Raw genomic sequence first — 25418 nt, 5'->3', positions numbered from 1 at the left:
TATTCAAGTTGTCTCAAGATGCATTTTTGCCATGTAGTCTTCAACCAAAACAAATACAAATATCTCACACTGTGTCCAGGCTTGGAGGATTGCAAAGTAGCAAATGTAACACCCTTGTTCAAGAAAAAATAAAAATTTCAAGACACTCACTCTGTGTGACCCTGAAAGACATTCACTGAGTGTATTGAAGGGTCTCGAAAATCCCAGAGACGAAAGGTGGTGTCACGTGATGATGTTACCACAAGGCGTTGAGTAGAGTGAGTACAACAATGGGTTAACTCTTGGTCATGTCCTGACAAAGAGGAAGAAGCAGAATAATTGTGCGGTCAATTTATTTTCATAATATGAAATTAAAGTTGCATTTGTTTTTCTTTTAAAATTCCAAGCAAGCCACAGCCAAGTTTACTTCTCAAACCATTTTCTTTCAGAAATCAGCAATGGGTGTTCTTGACTGTCGGTTTAGATACAGAAACAAACTTATCAAATTGACATTATCCTTGCTTACTGGCTGAAGGCACAATCAGCAATATCAAATAATTTACTTAAGAGAAGTACCATTTAGCAGCTAGGAACATAGGATTCAGAAAAAAATCTGAAACAATAACCATTGTAGAAATATTTTGAAATTAATAACCTTAGAGTAAAGGCACCCCTTGGAAGCAGTGACTACAATATGACTGAATTTTACATCCAATTTGAAAGGGAGAAGAGTGGGTCTAAGAATAGTATCTTAAACTTAAAAAGGGCAACTACGTGGGGATGAAAGCTGAGCTACCTGAAGTGAACTGGGAAATTAGGCTAGAGGGTACATCAATAGAGAAGCAGTGGCAAACATTTAAGGAGATATTTCAGAGTATTCAGAATAAGTACATTCCTATGAAAAAAGAAAAATTCTAAGGGGAGGACCCAACATCTGTGGTTAACTAAAGATGTTAAGGAAAGCATCAAACTTAAGGAAAAGGTATACAACTCTGCAAAGATGAGGGCAGGTCAGGTGATTGGTCAGAATATGAAGAACGGCAGAGAATGAATAAAAGATTAATCGGAAGAAAGTAATCAGAGTATGAGAGGAAGCTAGCTAGAAATGTAAAAACAGACAGCAAGAGTTTCGACAGGTATTTAAAAAGGCAATGAGTAAGTAAAGTGAGTGTTGGTCTTCTAGAGGGTGACAGTGGGGAGTTAATAGTAGATAATAAGGAGATGGCGGAAGAAATGAATATTTTGCTTCTGTGTTCACTATAGAGGATACCAAAAATAGTCCAGTAATAGTTGCAAAACAGGTGAAGGGGAGAAAGGAACTTGGTGAAATTGAAATCACTAGGGAAATGGTACTGAGCAAATTGACGGAGGCTGGCAAGTCTCCGGGCCCCAATGGACTGCATCCCAGGGTCTTAAAAGAAGTTGCTAGTCGATGCACTGGTGTTAATGTTCCATAGTTTGCTAGGTTCTGGAAATATTCCATCAGATTGGAAAGTAGCAAATATAACCCCTCTATTCAGGAAGGGAGGGAGGCAGAAAACAGGAAATTATAGGACAGTTAGCTTGACATCTGTCATAGGAAGGTTATTATAATCAATCATTAAGGTTATAGCTGGCACTTGGAAGAGCTCAAGGTAATTGGGAAGAGTCAGCATGGTTTTATGAAAGAAAAATCATGTTTAACCAATTTATTGGAGTAACAAGCACAGTGGATAAAGGGGAGCCTGTAGACGTACTGTACTTGGATTTCCAGAAGGCATCTAATAAGGTGTCACATCAAAGATTATTATGGAAAGCAAAAGCACATGGTGTAGTGGGTAACATATTAGCACGGATAGAAGATTGGCTGGCTGGCAGAAGGCAGAGAGTATGTATAAATGGGTCTTTTTCTGATTGGCAGTGACGAGTGGAGTCCCACAGGGGTCTGTGCTGGGGCCTCAACTTTTTATGATTTACATCAGTGATTTAGATGGGGGGAGTGAAGACATGGTAGCTAAATTTGCTGATGACACAAAAGTAGATAGGAGAGTATATTGTGAAGAGGACATGAAGAGGTTGCAGATGGATTGAGTGAGTGGGCAAAGATCTGGCAAATGGAGTTTAATGTGGAAAAATGTGAAGTTGTTCACTTTGGCAGGAACAACAAAAAAAGCAGAGTATTACTTAAATGGTGAATGGCTGCATAATTCTGAGGTGCAGAGGGATCTAGGTGTTCTAGGAGGAGTCACAAAAAGTTAGTATGCAGTTACAGCAAGTAATTAAGAAGGCTAATGGAATGCTATCCTTTATTACAAGAGGGATTGAACATAAAAGTATGGATGTTATGCTTCAGTTACTTATCGCATTGGTGAGGCCGCATCTCGAATACTGTATGCAGTTTTGGTCTCCTTATTTAAGGAACGATTTAAATGCATTGGAGGCGGTTCAAAGGAGGTTTAATAGATTGATACCTGGAACGAGTGGATTGTCCTCTGAGGAAAGGTTGAACAGACTGGGCTTGTTTCCACTCGAGTTTAGAAGAGTGAGGGATGATTTGATTGAAGTATACAAGATCTTGAACGGCCTTGACAAGGTGGGCATCGAAAGAATGTTTCCTCTTGTGGGTGAGACCAGAACTAGGGGGTACTGTTTTAAAATTAGGGGTCACCCTTTTAGGACAGAGATGAGGAGAAATTTTTTCTCTCAGAGGGTTGTGTGACTTCGGAATTCTCTGCTTCAGAAGGTGGTAGAGGCGGGGTCATTGAATATTTTTAAGGCAGAGGTATATGGATTCTTGTTAGGCAAGGGAATCAAAGGTTATCAGGGTTAGATAGGAATGTGGAAATCGAAACACAAGAAGATCAGCTGTGATCTTATTGAATGGTGGAGCAGGCTTGAGGGACTGATTGGTCTACTCCTGTTCCTATTTCTTATGTTCTTAAAGAATTCCTCAGCTCAACACAGATTTCAAGGGAGATAAATTGCAACTTTTTCAAAAAAGTTAAATCATGTAAAATACTTGACACAAAGTGTACTTGACAAAATTGTCTCACATTTTTAAATGTTACAAAAGCAATATCGATATGCCTATCAGTTTCTTGCAATCAGATTCTTGCTACTGTGGTTCATGTTTTACAACTGCTACCCACAGACTGCCTGAAAGCACACACTTTGTAAAGAATGTCCCCTTCAAGATATGGCATGGAGTTCTATTCTGATCTAATGAATGGGAACTGTGGATAGTGCTCCTTGCTTATGGGGTCACATGGTGCAGGAGATTCTTCTTAAAATGTCAGCTCTCAACCTACCTCTGACCAGCAGTTTCAAAACACAAAGCACAACAAAATGGAACACCTGGCGGGGGTTCTGCTGCAGTGGGAGGGATTTTGGGGGGGGGGGGGGGGGGAGGTAGTGTTATCTAGCAGTGAACATCAGATATTGATAAATATGGTTAAGGGTGTTGGAATGCTCAGAAACGCTGTTTGGTTCTTAACCAATAGCATAAGATCCAGAAATAGAGGGGAACAAGCCCTTAAAGCAGCCAGTTCTGCTTTCTCCTGCACAAAAGATATGGTTTGTGAGTTTCAAAGGTGAAGGAAAAACAACAGAGAAAGATACACAGGGAGAGGAACATTTAGACACAGAAAAACAAGTGATCAACACAATGGTCCATTTTCCCCTTCCCTATGATGTTACTGTGCCACAGGTACCTAATACCACTACCCCTAGATGGTACTGAAACATTTTAAATCTAATGTGCAAGGCCAGACTCATAAATTAAACATTGCAGCTTGCATACAAAGTATTGAAATAAATGTACTTTTTCAGTAATGTGAACAATTTGTGCAGAAACCTTTTTTTGTTACACTCTAGCACATTTCATAAATGTTCTTCCATACAACCTTTACACATTACAAGTTCTGACTGATGACAAAAAAGACATCACTCTGCCAGGCAGCTTCTTTTCTTTAACATCTCAAAGCTTAGTTCTGCATTTTCAGCACAAAAATGCATTTCCAACTAGAAGTATAATACAATAGATCACAGTTGCCTATATCTCAAACATACCTGTCAAGGAGTGAACCAGCTCTGATGTTTCCACATCATAGAGGTTTGCAGTTCTATCCCAGGATGCTGTGACCACCTGTTTGCCTCCAACTAACCAGTCAGCAGCTATGACCACACCCTGATGACTCTTGAGTGTAGTTGATGGAACTCGGATTGTTGGACTTTCATTGGGGCATTCCACATCTCCATCTGCTTCATCTTTGTCTGAGAAATCAACTTCTTCCTCCCCAGACATTTGCTATGACAGAATAAAGAGAATTAAACACAACCTGCAGATAGAATGCTAGACCATATTAGCAGTAGCACTGAAGGTTATTGCTAATTCATTCATGGGCTGTGGGTGTCGCTGGCTAGGCCAACATTTATTGCCCTTGAGAAGGTAGTGATGTGCTGCCTTCTTGAACCGCTGCAGTCCACGTGGTGTAGGTACACCCACAGTGCTGTTAGGGAGCGAGTTCCAGGACTTGGACCCAGTGACAGTGAACGAAAAGCGATATATTTCCAAGTCAGGATGGTGAGTGGCTTGGAGGGGAACTTCCAGGTGGTGGCGTTCCCATGTGTCTGCTGCCCTTGTCCTTCTAGATGGTAGTGGTCATGGGTTTGGAAGGTGCTGTATAAGGAGGCTTGGTGAGTTCCTGCAGTGCATCTTGTAGATGGTGCACATTGCTGCCACTGCATCGGTAGTGGAGTGAGTGAATGTTTTTGGGCAGGGTGCCAATCAAGCAGGCTGCTTGAATATGGTGGGCAGACTTTGGGGAGTCAGGAGGTGAATTACTGTAGCAATCTGATATGTAATATACCTTTAAGACAAGTATGGTAATGTAAGGTCACATGATCTTAATATCCAATAGCAGAGTAGCACGGGCTATCTCTATGTGCAGAATTAGTCACTGATGAGTGAAGACAGAATTTTATGCAGTGAGCACACAAGTACGGCTATAGAGTTTAGTTTGTAAATAAACCGCATGTGTTTATTCTAACAATGATCTCCAGATGTTCTCTGTCTCTGTACCAATTCAGTCGCCCCGAAACAAGCTTGCAACCCAGATCTTTTAGCCCCTACAAACCAAGGGCACCAACAATTACACTCTGCAGAATTCCCAGCCTCTGACCTGCACTCAATGTTGATTCCCAGGATGTTGATAATGGGGTACTTAGAGATGGTAATGCCATTGAATATCAAGTAAAGATGGTTAGGTCATCTCTTGTTGGAGAAGACATTGCCTGGCACTTATGTGGTGCGAATGTCACTTGCCACTTATGAGTCCAAGCCTGAATCTTGTGCAGGTCTTGCTGCAAATGGGTACTGCTTCAGTATCTAAGAAGTTGTGAATGGTGCTGAACATTGCGCAATCGTCAGCGAACATCCCTCCTTCTGACCTAATGATGGAAGGAAGGTCATTGATGAAGCAGCTGAAGCTGACTGGGCATAGGACACTACCCTGAGGAACTCCTGCATTGATGTCCTGAGATTGAGATGATTGACCTCCAAACACCACAACAATCTTCCTTTGTGCTAGGTATGACCCAACCAGCAGAGTTTTCCCTGATTCCCATTAACTCCAGTTTTGCAAGGGCTCCTTGATGCCACACTTGCTCAAATGCTGCTCGATGTCAAGGGCAGTCACTTTCACCTTGGGGAGGCAATGGCATAGAGATAATGACACTAGACTGACATTGAGAGGCCCAGGCTAGTGCTTCAGGGACACAGGTTCAAATCTCACCATGGCAGCTGGTGCAATTTAAATTTAAATTCAGTTAATAGATTTGGAATTAAAAGCTCGTATCAGTAATGGTGGCCATGAAGCCATTGTAAATTGTTGTAAAAACCCATCTGGTTCACTTATGATCAAGAATCTGTCAACAGAAGTTCAGAAAAGTTATCTTGTTTCTTGTCCTGTACTATGTAGCAGGAAAATTAGTCCTTTGTTTTTTTTTTCCACCACAAGTAACATTCACGCCACATCAATGTCAGGCAATGACCATCTCCAACAAGAGAGAATTCAACCATCACCCCTTGATGTTCATTGGCATTACCATCATTGAATCTCCCACTACCAACATCCTGGGGGTTAACATTGACCAGAAACTGAACTGGACTAGCCAAATAAATATTGTGGCTACAAGTGCAGGTCAGAGGCTAGGAATCCTGTGGCGAGTAATTCACCTCCTGATTCCCCAAAGCCTGTCCACCACCTACAAGGTGCAAGTTAGGAGTGTGATGGAATACGCTCCACTTGCCCAGATGAGTGCAGCTCCAACAACACTCAAGAAGCTTGACACCGTCCAAGGCAAAGCAACCATCCAGCACTTTCAACATTCACTTCTTCCAATGCAGTAGCAGCCGTGTGTGCCATGTACAAGTTGCACTGCAGCAACTCATCAAGGCTCCTTCATCAGCGCCTTCCACATTTGTGACCTCTACCATCTAGAAGGACAAGGGCAGCAGATGCATGGGAACACCACCACCTGTAATTTCCCCTCCAAGCCACACACTATCCTGACTTGGAACTATATTGCCATTCCTTCACTGTTGCTATGTCAAAATCCTGGAGCTCCCTCCCTAACAGTACTGTGGATGTACCTACACCACAGGGACTGCAGTGGTTCAAGAAGGTGCCTTTCTCAAGGGCAATTAGGGCAATAAACTGTGACCTTGCCAGCGACGGCCACATCCTGCAAACAAATCAATTAAGAAAGTCTTCTATCCACATTTTAGCTCCCCGCAAATTTGGTCTTCAAACAGAGCACGAGCTTCCAACCGCATTCCGATATGGTGAACCACAGAGACTTTCGGTCTTCAGCTATTCTCTCTCTCCCAGACCATGGCAGATTAACTTGCCTCTGATAGTGATATTTTAAGAAAACCTGTAACCCGATATCACAAGGGCTTCCTCTGCACCCTTCCCAACTTAAGTAAAAAATGTGTACATTCCTAAATTCCAATATTTGTACATGAAAAAACTTTTAAAATGAAATAAATTCAAAAATATTTAAAAAATAGGCAAACTCTTTCTATTTAGTTCTTGCTCTCCGCTCTACCACTTACTGCCTCACCTGCTCCCAACTCTCCCACTCCCCGATCTTCCCGCTAGCCGCTTCCCTCTCCTGTTCCCTCTCATTTGCCACTTGACTCTCCTGAACCCTCACTTTGGGTGAGGTTTTGGGAGTGGAGCAGTGAGAGGGAGGAAGACAGCGAGGGAGCAAGAGGAGTTATAAGTGGAATGATTTGTGAGGCAAAAGCAGGAAGGAAAGGAGTAGGAGAGAGGTGCAGAGCATGAAGATCGGGGAGCTGGAGGAGAGGGAAGTGGGAAGTTCGTCGAGCAGGATGGGCAGCTAGCGGGAAGAGTGGGGGGAGTGGAAGGTTAGGGAGTGGGATACACTACTCCAAAATGGCGTTGATCAGGTCACACAATTCTACATTGGCCAAATACAAAACAATGCTAAAACTGAAATCCCGACAACCAGCCCTAATATATCCATGATGTTAAAGCGGAACAATTTTAAAAAGGGAAACTTAAAACAGGGATTTACTGTATTACAAGGTCAAGAATTTTTTTGAAAAGTTGTTTAAGCTAAACCATTGGAACCTACCTCTGTGAAACAAAACAATTAATATATTTCAAGGTGTTCTCTGTATACTATACACATTTTGCTCACTATATTCCAAACAAGGTGACTGGACTTATTACATGACAATACTTTTTAATAAAGGCTTTTAATAAATGTCCCCAGGGATTACCTGAGAAGATGTGAAGTTGCAGTGTTCATTACATTCAATTGTTAGGATCACCAATAAATGGGAAAGATAGAATTATAAAAGGAGCGTGCTAACTTATAAAGATATATAAATTAGACTAGTATAAAAACAAAATACTGCAGACGCTGGAAGTCTGAAACAAAACCAGAAAATGCTGGAAAAACTCAGCAGGTCTAACAGCATCTGTAGAGAGAGAAACAGCTCTGAAGAAGGGTCATATAGACTCGAAACATTAACTCTGTTTCTCTCTCCACAGATGCTGCTAGACCTGAGTTTTTTCCAGCACCTTCTGTTTTTGTTTTACATTAGACTTGTTTTAGCTTCAAAAACTAAACAGTTACTCACATTTGAATCAATTACAGGCTGTGGGATGGGCAGTTGAACGATGTACCGCCAGATATGAGCAGTCTGATCTCCAGATGCTTCAAGTACAAATAGAAATAATCTAAGAAATCCATCTACATGGCACAATTTTGGTCATATTAAACTAGCCACAAAAAAAAATGTAAAATAGTAATTTCACATAACAAAAAGATATAAAGCCTTCATATTACTAGGCTTTATAAATCGTTCAAGCTCTCGGAGTGATTTGGGAACAATGCAGCATCTCCAGTTCCTTCAAATTCAAAGTATTTTGTTAGATAAAAGTGGTTCAACAGCAAATCAAAAGGAATTCAAAATTAGCAAGCAAATTCTTCAAAGTTTTAAAGAAGCAAATTTTTAGAATGAGTGAAATGCTCATTATTTTCAAAATAAGTTACAATTACTGGCAAAATAATGCTCCAATAATAGCTGGCATTCAGAAGTAATGCCTAAATTTAGCACTGCATGCAACTGATCTGTCAGTCATCAAAGAGTGCCATTTGTTTCCAAAGTCTATTTTGGAAATTACATACCAACATATGAATTAGGAACAGGACCCAGTCCCCTCTTCCTCAAACTGAATGTAAAATTCAATCATATTATGATCACTGCTACCTCAGGCGCTTTCATTTTGAGGTCATTAATTAATCCTATCTCGTTGCACAATACCAGGTCTAGTATAGCCTGCTCCCTGGTTGGCTCCAGCACATGCTGAGCTAAGAAATTATCCTGAAAACATATGAATTTGTCACCTATGCTACTTTTGCCCATCTGGTTGTTCCGGTCTACATGTAGTTTAAAATCCCCCATGACAATCACAGTACCTTTCTGTCAAGCTCCCACTATTTCTTACTTGGTACCCCATCCTAACCTGTGATTACTGTTAGGGGGCCTGTACATCACTCCCACAAGTGACTTCTTAGCTTTATCATTCCTCATGTCTACCCAGCTGCTTCTGTATCCTGGTTTCCTGAACTCAGATCATCCCTCTCTATTGTGTTGATGTTGTCTTTAATTAACAGAACCACTCCTCCACCTTTTCCTAACTTCCTATCCTTCCTATATAAGTCACGTACCCTTCAATGTTTAGGTCCCAATCCATCCCATGCTGAGACTCATCAGCTCATATGGCCCCAATGACAATTTCTTCAGCCACTGCACTGTTGCAGCACATAATGGGCTAAATTTACACTCCCCCACCAGCGGTTTGAAGGTGGACTGGGCTTGTAAAATGCAGCACATGGCCTTCCCTCCAACTTCTCACCTGCTCCAGACCTGTCTTCATTTTAGTGAGGACAGTGGATGCCTTGAGTGGAGCCCCCAACCTTGGGCCTACTGAGGTGCTTAAGTGGCAACTGAAGTGCCTCATCCCATCCTGCTGTGAAGGAGGCTCATGCCAAGTGGGTAGCCCAGCAGCTTATACTGTGCGGGCTGGTGTTGGGCCCTCCTTTGGGGGTCCCCAGTGCCTATCGGAAGCACCACCCCAACTCCCACTACAAGGTCATACCTCCCCCTTTACCCTCCTCCCCTGGCCTCTTAAAACTGGCCCTCTATAACTCCCACAAGCCCAACTTCACTGGGGTCACCCAGTCAGACCCCACCAATATTCCTGTCTTACCTTCAAGCTGTCTCCATAACCTCCTCTTCTTCAGGTTCTGGCTGTAGTTCCTGCAGTGGCCACTGCTCTAACATGACAATGCTGGGACTACAGAGCTGCCAGCCAACCTAATTGGCTGGCAGCTCTCTTAGGGGGGTCCTCCTCCTCAGATAGGGGTGCAAGTCTCTTCCTGAGTCAATTAACACCCCAGCCATAAAATGGTTGCAGGGCAGCCACTTTTCCATGAGCAGGCTCCTGACCAACTTTTTAGTCAGAAGGGGACAGATGCCCCATAACAACCAGTCCACTACACCATATAGGTTCGACTTGAAATAATTGACAAGTGGTTGGAATATCAGTAAAATGCACTTCAACTGTTGCATCATGTTTTACAAAAAGCCCCAATTAAAAATAAAAATTTCTACATAAAGATCAACAGCTCCCTCTTTTGGTTCCTCCCTCTAGTAATAATCCTTATCTACAGTGAATTACAGCTGCCAAAAAAAATCTAAGTCATTCTGAATCTGGTTCTCCTTCTTTATGTTATGTCTCCTTCTTTTGGCATTATCTACACAGTTGGATGAAAAATAGAGCTGCCTCTAAAAATCCTTACTGCTCAGAATTAAACCTCTTTGAGTGTGACACTTTCTATTTCCCATACCAGTCATCCTTCTGAGATTATCAATTGTGCATCAATTTCATGGTGCGAGTCCAAACCTACCAGGAACTTGACAAACCGCCCAAACGGCCACACAAGATACTAACATCCAGCAGAAAGAAACTTACACCCCATCAATGTTATCTGGATTTGCGATAAAAGGCAAACGTTTATCTAGTTTGTCAGCCAGCATCCCAACAATGCTCAACCTTCACTCTGTACCTCTTCTAATCTCGGCTGTGCTATTATTAAAACATGATTAGTGCAGCGCACCAGGGCATAGGTCTTGAAAAGTTATTCACAGCTTTTGTTACATGAGTATTCATCATTATTGTCTCACATGAGTTGCTTTAGTAAGACAGTTCTTTACCAATGAACCAATTATGCAAGATGGGAAAGTTTCATACCTTCAATTTACACACACAAGTCAGGAAAGTAGGCATCATAGCTGTAATGTACCAATGTAGGCCAACTATCTGAAGCCAAAGTTCATCTCATCTGATACAGACAACTTAAGATTGTTATACTGATATGTCTAATAATGTAATCTGCTGGCTCATAGTGCAATAAGTTATTATTAGCATTACAAAATGTGTAAAATTTAATATTGTGCAACATTATAAAGACAATTATGCATTCTGTACCTGTGAGAGCTACCTGTTCTGACGGATGGAACTTGATTGAATTCACTAAAGGAAGAAAAAGGAAATAAAAGACAATGAATGGATGTGAAGCTCCTAATATACAGAAGTTAACATTTTATATAAGGGGAAAGTTTTCTCCCATTTCTGATTGGTCTCCTCATAGCATGCATGATATGTAACTGTAAGCAACTTATTTTTCAGTCTTCTACCATTGTTTAAACCTGTTTACTTAGAAATTGTTTACTGAGAAATATTGAAAGCAGCTCAGAAAATACTGTCCTTTTGACCTTATTTTCTCTGTGGGGATGTGCCTTCTAACAGCTAAGTACAGGAGCTCAATGTCATAGGCATAAAAGCCAGACCTACTATGCCACAGCAAAGCATGCTGGCTTGACAGCACATTCTGCTGTCCAAATCTTGGTTTTATGGACCATACATCCAATTTTTAACCTTGACATTTAGCACTTAATTGCATGAAAACTCTGAATCTAACCTAGCTTGTGTTGTTGAAATGCCACCACTTCCATCATAAATCATTTACATAGGTACTGGTCATAAAATTAGATTGAGCCGTAGCACTAACTGGGCAATAATGAATCAGCATCCTACTTTATACTGCATCTGATTTTTTTTTTCTGTTGAAGTTGATAGAAAATTAAAGTCAGGCAGGGAGAAAAATGGGCTCCCAATTCATCATCGCCCACTTTGTGCCCATGTCCAAGACCAATTTCACCCCATTCTCTTAAGTTTCAAGCTCAAAAGCATTTTAAAATTAATACGTACTTGTTTTTAAGCTCGCATAGTAAACTTCCATATCCATACACATACATTATAAAACTATACCATTGCAAATGATTTTACTAAAGTTAATATCAAGATAACCTCACCTGACCCTGCATGGCCCACGTATTTCAAGAGGCACTTTCCTGTCTCAATGCTCCACAACATAGCACTGTGATCTTTAAAGAAAAGCAGCAGACTTAGACAAGAGTTAATTGGGAACATAAGCAATGTTTCCTTTTGGATGGCAGCCATTTATTGATTAAATGTACATCTAAACAATTCCTTTATTCTTAAACACAAGCTAAAAATGATTACAGTGGGACCATCAATGTGATCAAAGGCAGTGGTTACATTTATTGACTGAAATACGCAAAAAAATTAAGGGTTTCAATCATAGGCAGATCAAATATACGATGCCTGAAGTAATCAACTAGTGATAGATTAAAAATAAAATGTGTTTGGAAACACCCAATGATGGCTCACCACCACATTTTCAAGAGCAATTAGGAGTGGGCAATAAATCATGGCCTAGCCAGCATTGCCCACATCCTGTGAACGTATAAAACACAAAGGTATCTATGCAATAACAAATCAGAACAGAGGTGTTTATGAATACACAATCATGTATAATTTCAAAAGGATTTACTTTTTTCAAAATGAGACCATTCTCTTTTATTCATATCAGAATTATAACTACTCATGAACTCGGCAACTAGCACAGTTGAGTTCAGTTTTAATGACACCACGTATGCCCAAATAGATGATGTTCCCATGGGATCCCCACCATGCCCAGTTCTGGCAAACACTTCTGCTGGGTTCCATGAGAGACATGCCTACCCCTCTCACATTTCCGATATGTGGATGATACATTTGTTATGTTTAAATCCGCAGCTGCGTGTAACAATTTCCTTATATGTCTTAATGGGCTCCATCCTGCACTCAAATTCACCTTTAAAATGGAGCAGCCAAATGAACTCCCCTTCTTTGAAGTACTAGTTCAGAAATCTGCCAGGTTGTTCTCTACCACAGTCTATCGCAAGCCTATCTTTATTGGTCCATATACACTTTGTGGGATTCTTACAGTTTCACACGCTATAAGATTGGCCTTATTGGCAACTTTCTCAATAGGGCCCAAGTCATTTGCTCACCATGCAAGTTTGATGCTGAAATAGGGTGCACCAAAGGCATCCTGCAGGATAATGGCCACCCTGATCAGATCATTTTGTGCTGTATATCACACAAACTCATGAATCGGCCTAAGGCCATCACATTCACCTCTGAAAAGTGCCCAGTCTACCTCAGGTTACCTTGGAAGGGCAAGGATCTCAAAAAAGTGAGCAACAGATGAAACTAGCTGTTTCATGCTACTACAATGTAGTAACAATACGAGTGGTATTCACCACTAACAGGATGCTGCCATCAAGCCAAAAAGTTGTTCTGCCTATCACACAAATGAGTAATGTGCTATATGGAAACAGACAGTAGGAATAAATGGGTCTTTTTCAGAGTGGCAGGCGGTGAATAGAGGGGTACCACAGGGATCAGTGTTTGGGCCCCAGCTATTCAGAATATATATCAATGATTTGGATGAGGGAACCAAATGTAATATTTCCAAGTTTGCCAACAACACAAAACCAGGTGAGAACATAAGTGGTGAGGAAAATGTTAAGAAGCTTCAAGGCAATTCAGCCAAGTTGAGTGAGTGGGCAACTACATGGCAGATGCAGTATTACATGGATAAGTGTGAAGTTATCCACTTTGGTAGCAAAAACAGAATGGCAATGTATTATTTAAATGGTGATAGATTGGGAAATGTTGATGTACAAAGGGACCTTGAACGCCAATCACTGAAAGCAAGCGTGCAGGTGCTGCAAGCAGTTAAGAAGGCAAATGTTATGTTGGCCTTCATTGCAAGAGGACTTGGGTACAGAAGCAAGGATGCCTTACTGCAGCTATACAGAGCCTTGGTGAGACCACACCTGGAGTATTGTGTGCAGTTTTGGTCTCCTTACCTAAGAAAAGATATACATGCCATGAAGGGAGTGTAGCGAAGGTTCACCAGACTGATTCCTGGGATGGCAGGATCGTATGAGGAGAGATTGGACCAAACAGGCCTATATTCACTAGAGTTTAGAAGAATGAGAGGGGATCTCACTGAAACGTATAAAATTCTGATAGGGCTGGGCCGACTGGATGCAGTGATAAAAAACAAAAACAGAATTACCTGGAAAAACTCAGCAGGTCTGGCAGCATCGGCGGAGAAGAAAAGAATTGACGTTTCGAGTCCTCATGACCCTTCGACGAAGGGTCATGAGGACTCGAAACGTCAATTCTTTTCTTCTCCGCTGATGCTGCCAGACCTGCTGAGTTTTTCCAGGTAATTCTGTTTTTGTTTTGGATTTCCAGCATCTGCAGTTTTTTTGTTTTTATCTCTGGATGCAGTGATGATGTTTCCTCTGGCTGGGGGGCCTAGAACAAGGGATCACAATCTCAGGATACAGGGTAGGACATTTAGGACTGAGATGAGGAGAGGGTGGTGAACCTGTGGAATTCTCTACCATAGAGGGCTGTGGAAACCAAGTCATTGAGTATATTTAAGAAGGAAATAGATAGGTTTCTAGACTCTAAAGGTGTCAAGGGGTGTGGGGAGAGAGCAGGAATATGGCGTTGAGGTAGAGGATCAGCCATGATCATACTGAATGGCAAAGCAGGCTCAAAGGGCCAAATGACTTACTCTTGCTTCTATTTTCTGTGTTTCTATGTATTTCAGTGCCAATGTGATGCTACGTATCTAAGCCATATGTCTCAAAGACTAGCAGATCATATCAAGTAGCATGTCCCAGCCGCTGTTTGTAACGGGCAGGCTACAGACCGTACCCAACCAGCCGTACTTGCAAAACTCAAAACACAGTGTCCAAAATTAGGTGTGATTCCGCGATTGGACAACATTTGCTAAATAATCCTCAGTGTGCTAAGAATTATGCTGACAAACCAATTTAAGATTGTCAGTCGGGCTTGTAGTGTGGCACATTTGCGTGCACTGGAAGGCACATATATTAATACATAGGGCCTTGTTCTTTGCAGACAGAAAAGAACATGTACACTCATTGTGCCTGTTTCAGCTAAACAAAATAAGCGACAGCCATTCGCTGGCTCGTTTTTCAGGGCAATGCCCTGACCAATCAGGGTCAAGCTGTCCGGTTTAAATTTCGAACAATGCTTGGCAAATAACTGTCAGTCACCATCACTGGTGCATTCTCCATGGCAACGCCACTTGCCAACCAATCAGCACTCTCTTCACATACAGTATAAATTGTTGTTTTCACCTAATATTGGTTTTCTTGCAAAGTGTCCTGATGAGTGCAAGATGAAAAGCTTCATTGCTGTGGCATACATCCCATGCTGATTGCCACACAGCTGGCAAACCTCAAAAAGTGAGCTAAGACTATCTAAAGGGATTTTCACCAGCTCTGAAATTTAAGGCCTGAGGTCAGTGTTCTCTTTAATATTTAGCTGCTGTGCACGACAAATTTCTCAGTGTGCGGTCCTTTTAAATTTTTTGTATGGACATACACGTGCTGAATCTATCCCAGAGCAAGGCCTGTGTGGTACTTTCCAGGCTGTCTCTGACTAGGCAGCTAAGTGGGAATATTGCTTGAGATAGTCCAATAAATTCAATAGATACAAATGAGCCAGTAACCAAGGAACTTAGAATAATAGAAAATTTACAGCACAGGTGGCTATTTGGTCCATGGTGTCTGCACTAGCCAAAAAAAATGCTTATAAATCTCACCTTCCACCTCTTTTTCAGAAGCCCTGTAAAGTTTTTTTTTTAAATGCGAAGAGGGTTTTTGCCTCGACCACCCTTTCAGGTAGTTAATTCCAGACACCTACCACCCTCTGGGCAAATAAAACATTCTCCTCAACTTCTCACCAATCCTTCTGCCAATTACTTTAAATCTATGACCCCTGGTCATTGACTGCTCTTCTAAGAGAAATAGGTCCTTCCTATCAACTCTGTCTAGGCTCCTCAATTTTATATACCTCAATTAAACTTCTCATCCGCCTCCTCTGTTCCAAAGAAAGCAACCCCAGCCTACCCAAATTTTCTTATAGCAACATCGCCCTCTGCACCCAATCTGGTAGGATCACATTCTTCCAATAATGCAGTAACCAGAATTCCATGCAGCACCCTAGCTGTTGCCTAGCTAGTGTTTTATGTCCCAGCATAATCAGCCAGCTCTTATGTCCGATACCTCGGCTAATAAAGGAAAGTATCCCATATGCCTTCTTAAAAACCTTATCTACCCAACCTACTACTTTTGTGGATTTGTGGACATGCACTCTAAGGTGCCTTTGTTCCTCCACACTTACCTGTATCCTACCATTTACTGTGTATCCCCTTGCCTTGTTTGCGCTCTTCAAATGCATTACCTCACAATTCTCCAGATTAAAGTCCATTTGCCACTTTTCTCCCCGCCTGTCTAGTTCATTGATATATTCCTGCAGTCTACAACTTTCTTCCTCACCATCAACCACATAGCCAATTGCTGTATCATCTGCAAACTTCTTAAGCAGGCCTCCCAGTCACAAAAACACCTGTCGGCCATTACACTTCACTTCTCTCCACTGAGCCAATTTTTGATTCAAACTGACATTTAACCTTGGATCCCATGGGCTCTAAGTTTTCTGACCAGTCTGCCATATGGGGCCTTGTGAAAAGTTTTGTGAAAATCCATGTAGACTACAGCAAATACAGCAACCATCCTTGTTACATCCTTAAAATATTCAATCAAGTTAGTCAGTCATGACCTTCCCTTAATAATCCGTGCTGACTGACCCTGATAAATCCATGTATTTCTAAATGATATATAGTGTCCCTTAGAATTTTTTCCAACAATTATCCCACAACCAAGATTAGGTTGACTGGCCTTTATCACTCAGTCTATCCTGTTAATTGTTTATGAATTGTATTTAATTGTAGGTAGGTGGTACTATTAACTTATGGCCCTATAAAAAGGAACAGATGGAAACTGCAGTTTCTCGGTGAGGAGGTGCATGTTTCCAACAGTATCTCTGCAAATAAATACTTATAAAAGTGGATTGCCACCTTAGGTGGTGTGGCTTGTGCCCTCTGACGGTATCTTGAGAATGCTGAGAAAAATTTAAATTTTGCAAGTGGGGTATTAGAACACTCCTGGATAATCTCAAGAGCGACCGTCCTGAAAGAAAAACTGCAATCATATCTCATGAGCTGCTAAGGCTCCAAGGTAACATCACTGCCCTCAGTGAACCCGCCTTCCTGAGAGGGGCAACTGAAGGAACAAGCAGGGAGATACACCTTCTGGTGGAAAGGAAAGGCTGATGGCGACCCTTGTGCTCATGATATTGGTTTTTGTATCTGAAATAGGATCTTGGATGTGCTGCCAGAACTCCCAAAACGTATAACAAAAGACTCATGACACCACCCGCAGCTCAGCCGTAACCAAAATGCCAGCGTCATCAGCAATTAAGCCCCAACCCTTGACTCCGATGAAGATTTTAAGGAAAAGTTTTATTCTGACCTTGATGAAGTCCTTAATGCCATCCCAAAGAAGAAAGATCATTCTTCTGGAGTCTTTAATAACAGGGTTGGCTGTGACCTTCATGTCTGGTGAGGAACCACGGCAAGAATGGCATGGGAAAAGCTAATGCAAACGGTGTCCTCCTGATGACAAAGTGTGTTCAGCATGGCCTCATTATAACAATGCCCTCTTCTGCCAGGAGGACAAACACAAAACCACATGGAGGCACCCAGATCAAAGCACTGGCACCTCCTGGATTATGTCATTGTTTGGGTCAAAGATCTAAGTAATTTGTATATCATTCGATCTACGCAAGGGTCTGATGCATACTCTACAGATTATAGACTTGTTTGATCAGCGATGAGCATTCACCTAGCACCAAAGCATTGCAAGACCCAAAGTCCAAGACAGAGAAGATCAACATCTCAGCCCTAAATCAGCCCAACCAAAGAGAGGAATTTCAAATGCAGCTCACAACCAATCTGGAAAATTTTCACCCATCCAACTCAATTCCAGAAGAGTGGAATACTAGATTCCTGAGTACTAGACTCCTGTGGCCAGACTATTGGTTTCGAGCATTGTCGTCACCGTGACTGGTTCAAAAAATACGATGCTGAAACATGCGACTCATAGAATGAAAGCGAGCAGCCTTTACTGCCTGGCAGAACAACCCAACTGTCAACACCGGAAAGAACATTTTCAACAACTCCTCAACCGTGAATCCACAGTGGTAGCTGATACTCCAGGCTATCCCCCCAGTACCCTGTGATAGAATCCATGGGTGAACGATGGGAGGGCTGCAACATACAATTAAACAGATGAAAAACAACAAAACCTGCTCCCCAATGATATTTCAGTTGAAGTCTTCAAAGCTGCTGAGCTTTCGCTCACACCCAGGCTCCTCGCACTCATCCTATGGATTGGAAGGAAAAAGAACCCTGCCCTGCACACCCCCCCACTGCCCACTACCCCCATTTAGCAATATGACAATTGTAACTACCTTCAAGAAGGGACATAAATCACGCCGTGGAAACTATCGAGGCATTTTGCTCAGGTCCACAGCAGGGAAAATTCCTGTGGCTGAGGAAATCCTCCCAGAGACACAGTATGGCTTTAAAGCTTCCGGAGGAACCTGTGAATTTTACAGGGGGTGTACTGGTTGCCCTCACCATCCCTCCCCGCCCCGCCTTCCAGGAAGAAAACTGCCCGACTTTAAAAAAGACTGTTCCGGTGATATCATGATTTGGGGGAGGGGGGCTAAACAAACTGAGGGTCCAAGCTGAGGGTCCTCAGTGGAAAGAGTCCTGCACTGTAGAGCTGCCAACAATCGGATAGGCTGACAGGTCTTACAGTTCCTGCAGTGCCAGAATTCAGTAGTGGGAGCTGCTGGGACAGCAAGGAGGTCCACATAGATTGAAGATGGATACCAAACCCGGGTAAGTCCCAGTCTTTTTGGGTGGGGAGGGATGAAGCACCCCAAGGAGGGGGGGGGGGGGGGGGGGGGCGGTGGGGGGTGGGGGGGGGGGTGGCAGGTTTTGGAGGTCAGGCCAAGGCACAAATTGGGTGTGGGGGAACATCCTGGGGGTGTGGTGTGTCCAATGCGCACAGGGCACCCCCTGAAAGATGATCTCCCCTTCCTTCCCATTTTTTCACCAAAGTTGTTTAAAAAAAAGGTCTTTGCCTTCTTTTACCCAGCAAATTATGGTAGTGGAGATGGATTGAGGGCCTTAAGTGGGCAATAATTTGCCAAATCCGAGAAAATTATTGAGAACACCACCAGGAACGCTTCATTGCACTCACTGACCTGATCAAAGGATTTGTAAATTGCAAGGCTTTGTGGATTGTGCTCCAAAGATTTGGATATCCAAGAAACTTCATCGCAATCCTACAATTGCCTCATGATGATATGGCTGCTACTGTCTTGAGTGGAAGATCTGAAACAGCCACCTTCAAAATTTGGACCAAGTGCCAAACAAGGCAGTGTGATAGCCACCATACTATTCACAATCTGCCTGACAGTGGCTAATCACCTCATCAAAGTTCAACAACCCTTTAGTTTCAGTATTAAGTACCACATAATGGAAAACTCTTTAACCTCAGTCACCTCTGTGCTAAAACTAAACTGACCGCTATAAATGCACATGATCTACAGTTGCAGGTGATTGCAGTGTCGTTGCCTCCTCTGCACCATATTTGCAAGCTGCTCTCAATCTTTTCAATTCTGCATACAAGAAACTCAGTCTGTCCTCTAATGTTGCCAAAACAAAACTCATATCAACTCACACCTGGTCAGTCAAATATTCCACTCCACATATATGTTAAATGAGAGAGTCTGGAATATGTTGAGCATTTTCCATAACTTGACAACCATCATTTTCAAAATGGTGAATGATGAAGAGATCCAATACCAAATCAGCCATGCCAGCTCAGCCTTTTACGAACTAGGCAGCAAGTATTTGACAACAAAGCCCCAAAAATCAACAAAAATCCTAGTGATGACAGAGAAGCTGTCATCACCACATGCCTGTACTGCGATGAGACTTGGACTATTTATCAGTGATACATTAGAATACTAGAGAAATTCCATCAGCAAGGCCTCTGCCGCATCCTCCAGATTCAATGGGAGGGCCGATGAACAAACATGAGCATCCTTCTTGAAATCAGCCCCATATGCACTCAGGAAAACTCTTGCAAAATCAATTTCAATGGACTGGCCACTATGCCCAGATGGCCTTGGAAAGTATTCCCGCCACCTCCCCCCTGCCAGTCCTGTTTTATCAACTCTCAAATGGCCAACATTCCAGGAGAGGACAAAAAAAAATGCTTTAGAGACACTCTGAAGCTCCCCTTGAAGTGTGGCAGCTTTAACATTGATGACTGGAAGGAGCTTGCTACCGATCATTCAAAATGGCAACATCTTGCCCACCAAGCTGCGTCACACTTTCAGTCCCGACACCTTAATGATGAGGCCTCCGCAGCTTAGAAGGAAACCACTAATGTACTCTGAATCCCACTACTTGCGGGACATCCAGCCCCATGTGCATCAAGATCTGTGGATCAAGAATCTGCCCTAATAGTCACATGAAGACCCATGGCAGAAGCTCATGACCTCGAGTAAACATCATTCTCGAACTGAGGGACAGCCACATGTTTCTAATAGTATCTCTGTAAATAAATGCTTATAACAATGTGTAAAGATTGGCTCCTGTTCTATCCTTCATTACCTGTCTTTGTGGATTATAACACATTCCTTCCTCCCTTTTAAAATAACTGCAATATTAATAGTCCTCTAGCACCACATCTGTAGCCACAGAGGATTGGAAAATGATGGTCAGAGCCCCCACTTCTCTTAGCAGTCTGGGATACATAGTCTGGGATACATTTCAATTGAGCCTGGTGAGTTATCCACTTTCAAAGATGCTAAACCCCTGAATATTTCTTCTCTCATTATTTTTATCCAATCCAATGTTTCACACCCCTCCTCCTTAACACAATATCTGCATCATTACACTACTTTATGAAGACAAACACAAAGTATTCATTAGGAACCATGCCCATGCATACCGCCTCCACATACGAGTTACATTTTTTGGTTTAATCAGCCCTATTCTTTCCTTAGTTATTCTCTTGCTTGTAATGTATTTATAAGAACAACTTTTTGGTTTGCATCTACTGTATAGATGTATGATTCAAAGTTTACAAATTCTCTTATGTACAAAAAAAGTCCAACAGATTCAGAGTTGCTAAACTAAGAACTGAATAATTTACTTGCCAAGTTTCCACGCAACTGAATAAGGAGCCTAGGAAACATCTGAGGGAACCTTCCACTATGCAATACTAGGTGCATCACAAAATATCCATTCATGAATATAGACTATACATCCTCAAAATAATTTTTTTCTCATTTCAATGATCTTCATAACCAGCTTACTTGCTGACAATATGAACACTTACATTTAAAGAGGATCTAAGAACACAAAGATGATTCCATGATTAAGGAATTTACAGGTAAATTAGAAAGCCAGACTTCATAACTGAAATAAAATCTGCATTCTGCAGCATCCCACTGAGCATTTGTTAATACAACAAGCTTAATCAAATAACTTAGTAAAACGTTAAAGAAGACATGCAAATGGTGAAACAGATGAAACTGTATTGCTGCATGATGGTACAACACAGTTAATAAAAACTTATCTGTAGTAGAAATAGTCACAAAAAAAAAAATTGAAAAACAAAGTTTGAAATGAAGTGAAATTTTACCAGCTGATGCTGTGCCCAGCACCACAGGCTGTAAGCGTGTAACACTGACATCCCAAATCCCATCTCGATGTCCTATGTATTCTTTCACCAGCTGACAGACTGCTCTAGAAGTTGTCGTCTTGAAACTTGACACAATCTTTATAACAAAAAGGCAAGATCAGACATTAATATATGGCACAAATATTTGCAAATGTTTTTAATATAGAAAGAGCCGCAAAACTGAACCCCATCTCATGTTAAAATCAAATGCTGTTCAAAAAGCACTGCTTGCTAGGTTAGTCGCTCCTCAGTTTCTTAACAGCTAGTTTACACACCACTCAATAAATGGCTTCAGACAGATTTATCCTATCATACATTCTGTTCTGCAAAATACACTTTGTCAGAGTCTGGAATGTGACAAACTGTTACTTTGGGGGAGTAAAATTTTCTAACAACTTCTGACAAGTTCAAGCCATACTCTCACCCTGCAGCTGCACTTGAAATTAATCAATTCAACAGCCACAGCTATAAAAAGGCCATCATGGAGAAATGCCAAAGGATGTATGTGGCCTTTCAGAAGTGTTTGGTGTGGTTATTAGGAATAAATCTTCACCATGCAGATGTAGCAACCATATGAGAATATCCCGGCACTGCAGCTTTTCAAGTTCTGTACTACATGCTGGAAATATATACATTCAGCCAAAGAATTACAAAAACAGTCAATTTTTCAGCAGCTGATCAACATGGAGCTATTGAACTGAATATGAGGTGTAGACAAGATGGTATTAGATGCTAATGTCTCATATTCTATCTTAAAATATGAATGATTTCTCTGTTTTTTTAATCAGCTAATGTCCTGATTTTGCTCTCCATTCAGGTCAAGTTTATTACAAGTTGGTTATTGTTGCAATATGCTTATTACTATGCACAATGTAACAGTTATCCTGTTTTTTGATATTTGCTTTTGTTACACTAGTTTTACTTAACCAATTATTTGCTTTTCGATTATTTTATTTTATTGCTTGTGATGTTTATCAACTTTTTTCAGCATTTTAACTATGAGTATTTCAAAACATTTGGATGTGAAAACTGTTGGAAAGGGTATGAAAATATTACTGATATGCAAGGTCATTTTATAGATACTGGTATTTTATAAGATAGCAACAGAAAAAGCATTCACTCAGTGCTCCTCTCTGTTCTTTAATTATGCTGTTATGCAGAATACATGGTAAATGCTCTAAGAGCCATGTAATTATTGCACTCAATGAAAATTTTGACCAAATCTTCAAAAAGCTTAAGCAGAACTTCAAGCATTTCCACATTATCAAAATTCAACAAAGTATTTTACAAATGCAGTAGTTTCTGGGTTTAGTGTTAGTAAAGGATTGATAATTAAAGCCAGTAAATGGAATGGTTACAAAATCAATAAACCATCTCAAAGGTTTGTATATTGTTAGGATCCCAGCAAATGTTAATACTGGACAAGTCAGATCACAGAATAGCTTGATAGCTCCTAACTTTCTCTCTTTTTAGGAACCGTGGAGGTCAGTTACTGAACATATTCACAAGAGTCTGCCAGTATACTTTTAACACAAAGAATGAAACGTTTATTAAATAAGAAAAATTAACTATACTGTACCAGACAAGAAGGTTGCAAAGATTTCAATACAAATACCAGCAAGTGATTCAAACTCAAACTATGCCTTTTATTCCTACAATACCCTTACAAACAAAATATCCCAGTGAAGATTTACGATCATCTCAACACCATGGCTTCTTGCTTGGCCTGCACAGTTGCAAATGGTTTTCTTTCAGTGGATTTCTGAGCATTCACTAGATGCTTTTCCCACAATTGGTATCTCTCCCCAAGACACCCCCAAAAAAACTGCAATTTAAACATCCTATTACTTTAACTTCAGAGCAAACACGAGTTCTCTAAATTCAGCTCCCCAGCAGTCTTACAAGGTTTCTTACTAGAAAGCTTAGAAGTTCTGCCTTCACGCTTTGTAGACATACATTGACTGCACTGCCCTTCTGTCTTTCCCTGTATCTCTGTCTCTCCCTGGATCCTGTTGCTAGGCAACAGTACAGTTTTTTTTCTACTTTGTTTCATTTTTGAAATTTACTAAACTACTAACCCCTTTGTAACCTTTCTCTTCACTTCAAGATTTGTAAAATCTCATTAAGGATGCATATATACAAACAGGGCCCCCAGACTTCCCAGCACCCAGCCCACACAAAAATTCTAAGTGAAACTAGAACCATGTTTCACCAATTTTAACACACAAATACAAATATAAATTAAAGTTCAAGTTATACATTGCTCCTAACGATATTAATTAATTACAAATAGCTGAAAAACACACAAACCATAATCAGTACTCAGATGTTGTTTAATGCTGCGTATCATTTTTGGGTAGCATGCTCAGTGGCTCGATATGAAAGCATCCGATAATATCAAAAATAGTGTTCCGACACTGAATTTTGTTGGCACACGTTAGGACGAGCTCTTGAAGGTGATGGTTACTCTGAATTAATTAATTAAAATGGACTTTGAGTTCTGTAAAAATATTATGGACCCTGTGTGTACATACAAAACAAGAAACATTTATTATTACGTAACTTCAGGATATCCCAAAAACTACATTGCCAAAAAGTACTTTTCAATTGGAGTCACTATTGTAATGTACATACAGCAACTAATGTGAAAGAGAAATCAAAGTGTGACATTACAGGAAAACAGATAAGTGATTGGTTGGCGAACATTCTGCTCGGTTATCTTCAAAGTCCACATAATTTATTAGTAATTGTAAGGTTTTATTAGTTGTAATACAGTTCAGTAGCAGTAGTAAAGGTTATTGGGAATAGCAGTATTTATTAATTATAAATTAAGAAAAATAAATTAATTAATGCATAAAGATGGTAGGGCAAGTGATGTGTTGTGACTGCAGAATGTGGGATCTCCTGGACAACGGTGTGACCCAGGTCTGCAGAAGTGTCTGTGGCTTGAGGAGCTTCGGCACAGAGTCATTGAGCTGGAGGCCAAGCTGAAGACATTGTGACGCATCAGGGAGGGGGAAAGTTACTGGAATACTTTGTTCCAGGAAGCAGTCACACCCCTTAGGATAAGGTCTTCTGATTTGGTCAATGGTCAGGAACAGGAGGGTGTGACTGTGAGTGAGGCAGGTATTTGGACCCAGAAGTGGAGCAGCCTCAGCCTTTTGCAACTATTCAACAGGTTTGTGGAGCTCCCAACCTGTATGGATGGAAGTGGGGCCTAGAGCGTGAATTAATGAACTGACCACGGCACCATGGTACAGGAGGCCAATAAAGCAGAGGGAGTAAAGAGGAATGTGGTAGTAGTTGGGGACAGCATAGAGAGGGGATAGACACAGTTCTCTGCAGCTGAGAGCCCAGAAGGCTGTGCTGCCTGCCCAATGCCAGGGTTCAGGACATCTGCTTAGGGCTAATGAGAAACTTGCAGAGGGAGGGGGAGGATCCAGTGGTCATGGTCCATGCAAGTACCAGCAATATAGGTAGGACTGGGGAAGCGGTTCTGCTTAGAAAGTATGAGCAGCTATGGGCTAAATTAAAAAGCAGAACTCAAAGATAATCTCTGGATTATCTGAGCCACAAGCAAATTGGTGTAGGATAAATAATATTAGCGAGTTGAATGTGTGGCTCAGAGATTGGTGTGGGAGAAATGGGTTTCTGTTCATGAGACACTGGCATCAGTACTGAGGGAAGTGGGAGCTGTACCATTGGGACGGTCTTCACCTGAACC

At 41.4% G+C, this 25418-nt stretch overlaps 1 protein-coding gene across 4 annotated transcripts in view; it reads right to left on the bottom strand.

Moving 5' to 3' along the window:
• wdr37 (WD repeat domain 37) overlaps positions 1-25418 on the bottom strand; it is a 134458-nt gene that overhangs the window by 51746 nt on the left and 57294 nt on the right. For all 4 annotated transcript variants that reach the window (XM_041184716.1, XM_041184717.1, XM_041184718.1 and 1 more), the window contains 6 exons: positions 21656-21791; positions 11936-12007; positions 11049-11093; positions 8132-8208; positions 4027-4264; positions 151-292 (listed from right to left, as the gene is read on the bottom strand). In XM_041184716.1, the coding sequence (XP_041040650.1) occupies positions 151-292; positions 4027-4264; positions 8132-8208; positions 11049-11093; positions 11936-12007; positions 21656-21791 (710 nt within the window). The remainder of the gene's footprint in view (positions 1-150; positions 293-4026; positions 4265-8131; positions 8209-11048; positions 11094-11935; positions 12008-21655; positions 21792-25418) is intronic.

This window comes from Carcharodon carcharias, chromosome 3 (genome assembly GCF_017639515.1).
Source record: "Carcharodon carcharias isolate sCarCar2 chromosome 3, sCarCar2.pri, whole genome shotgun sequence".
Taxonomy (NCBI): domain Eukaryota; kingdom Metazoa; phylum Chordata; class Chondrichthyes; order Lamniformes; family Lamnidae; genus Carcharodon; species Carcharodon carcharias.
Note: the sequence above shows the minus strand (reverse complement) of the source record. Positions and strands in the feature narration are given on the sequence as shown.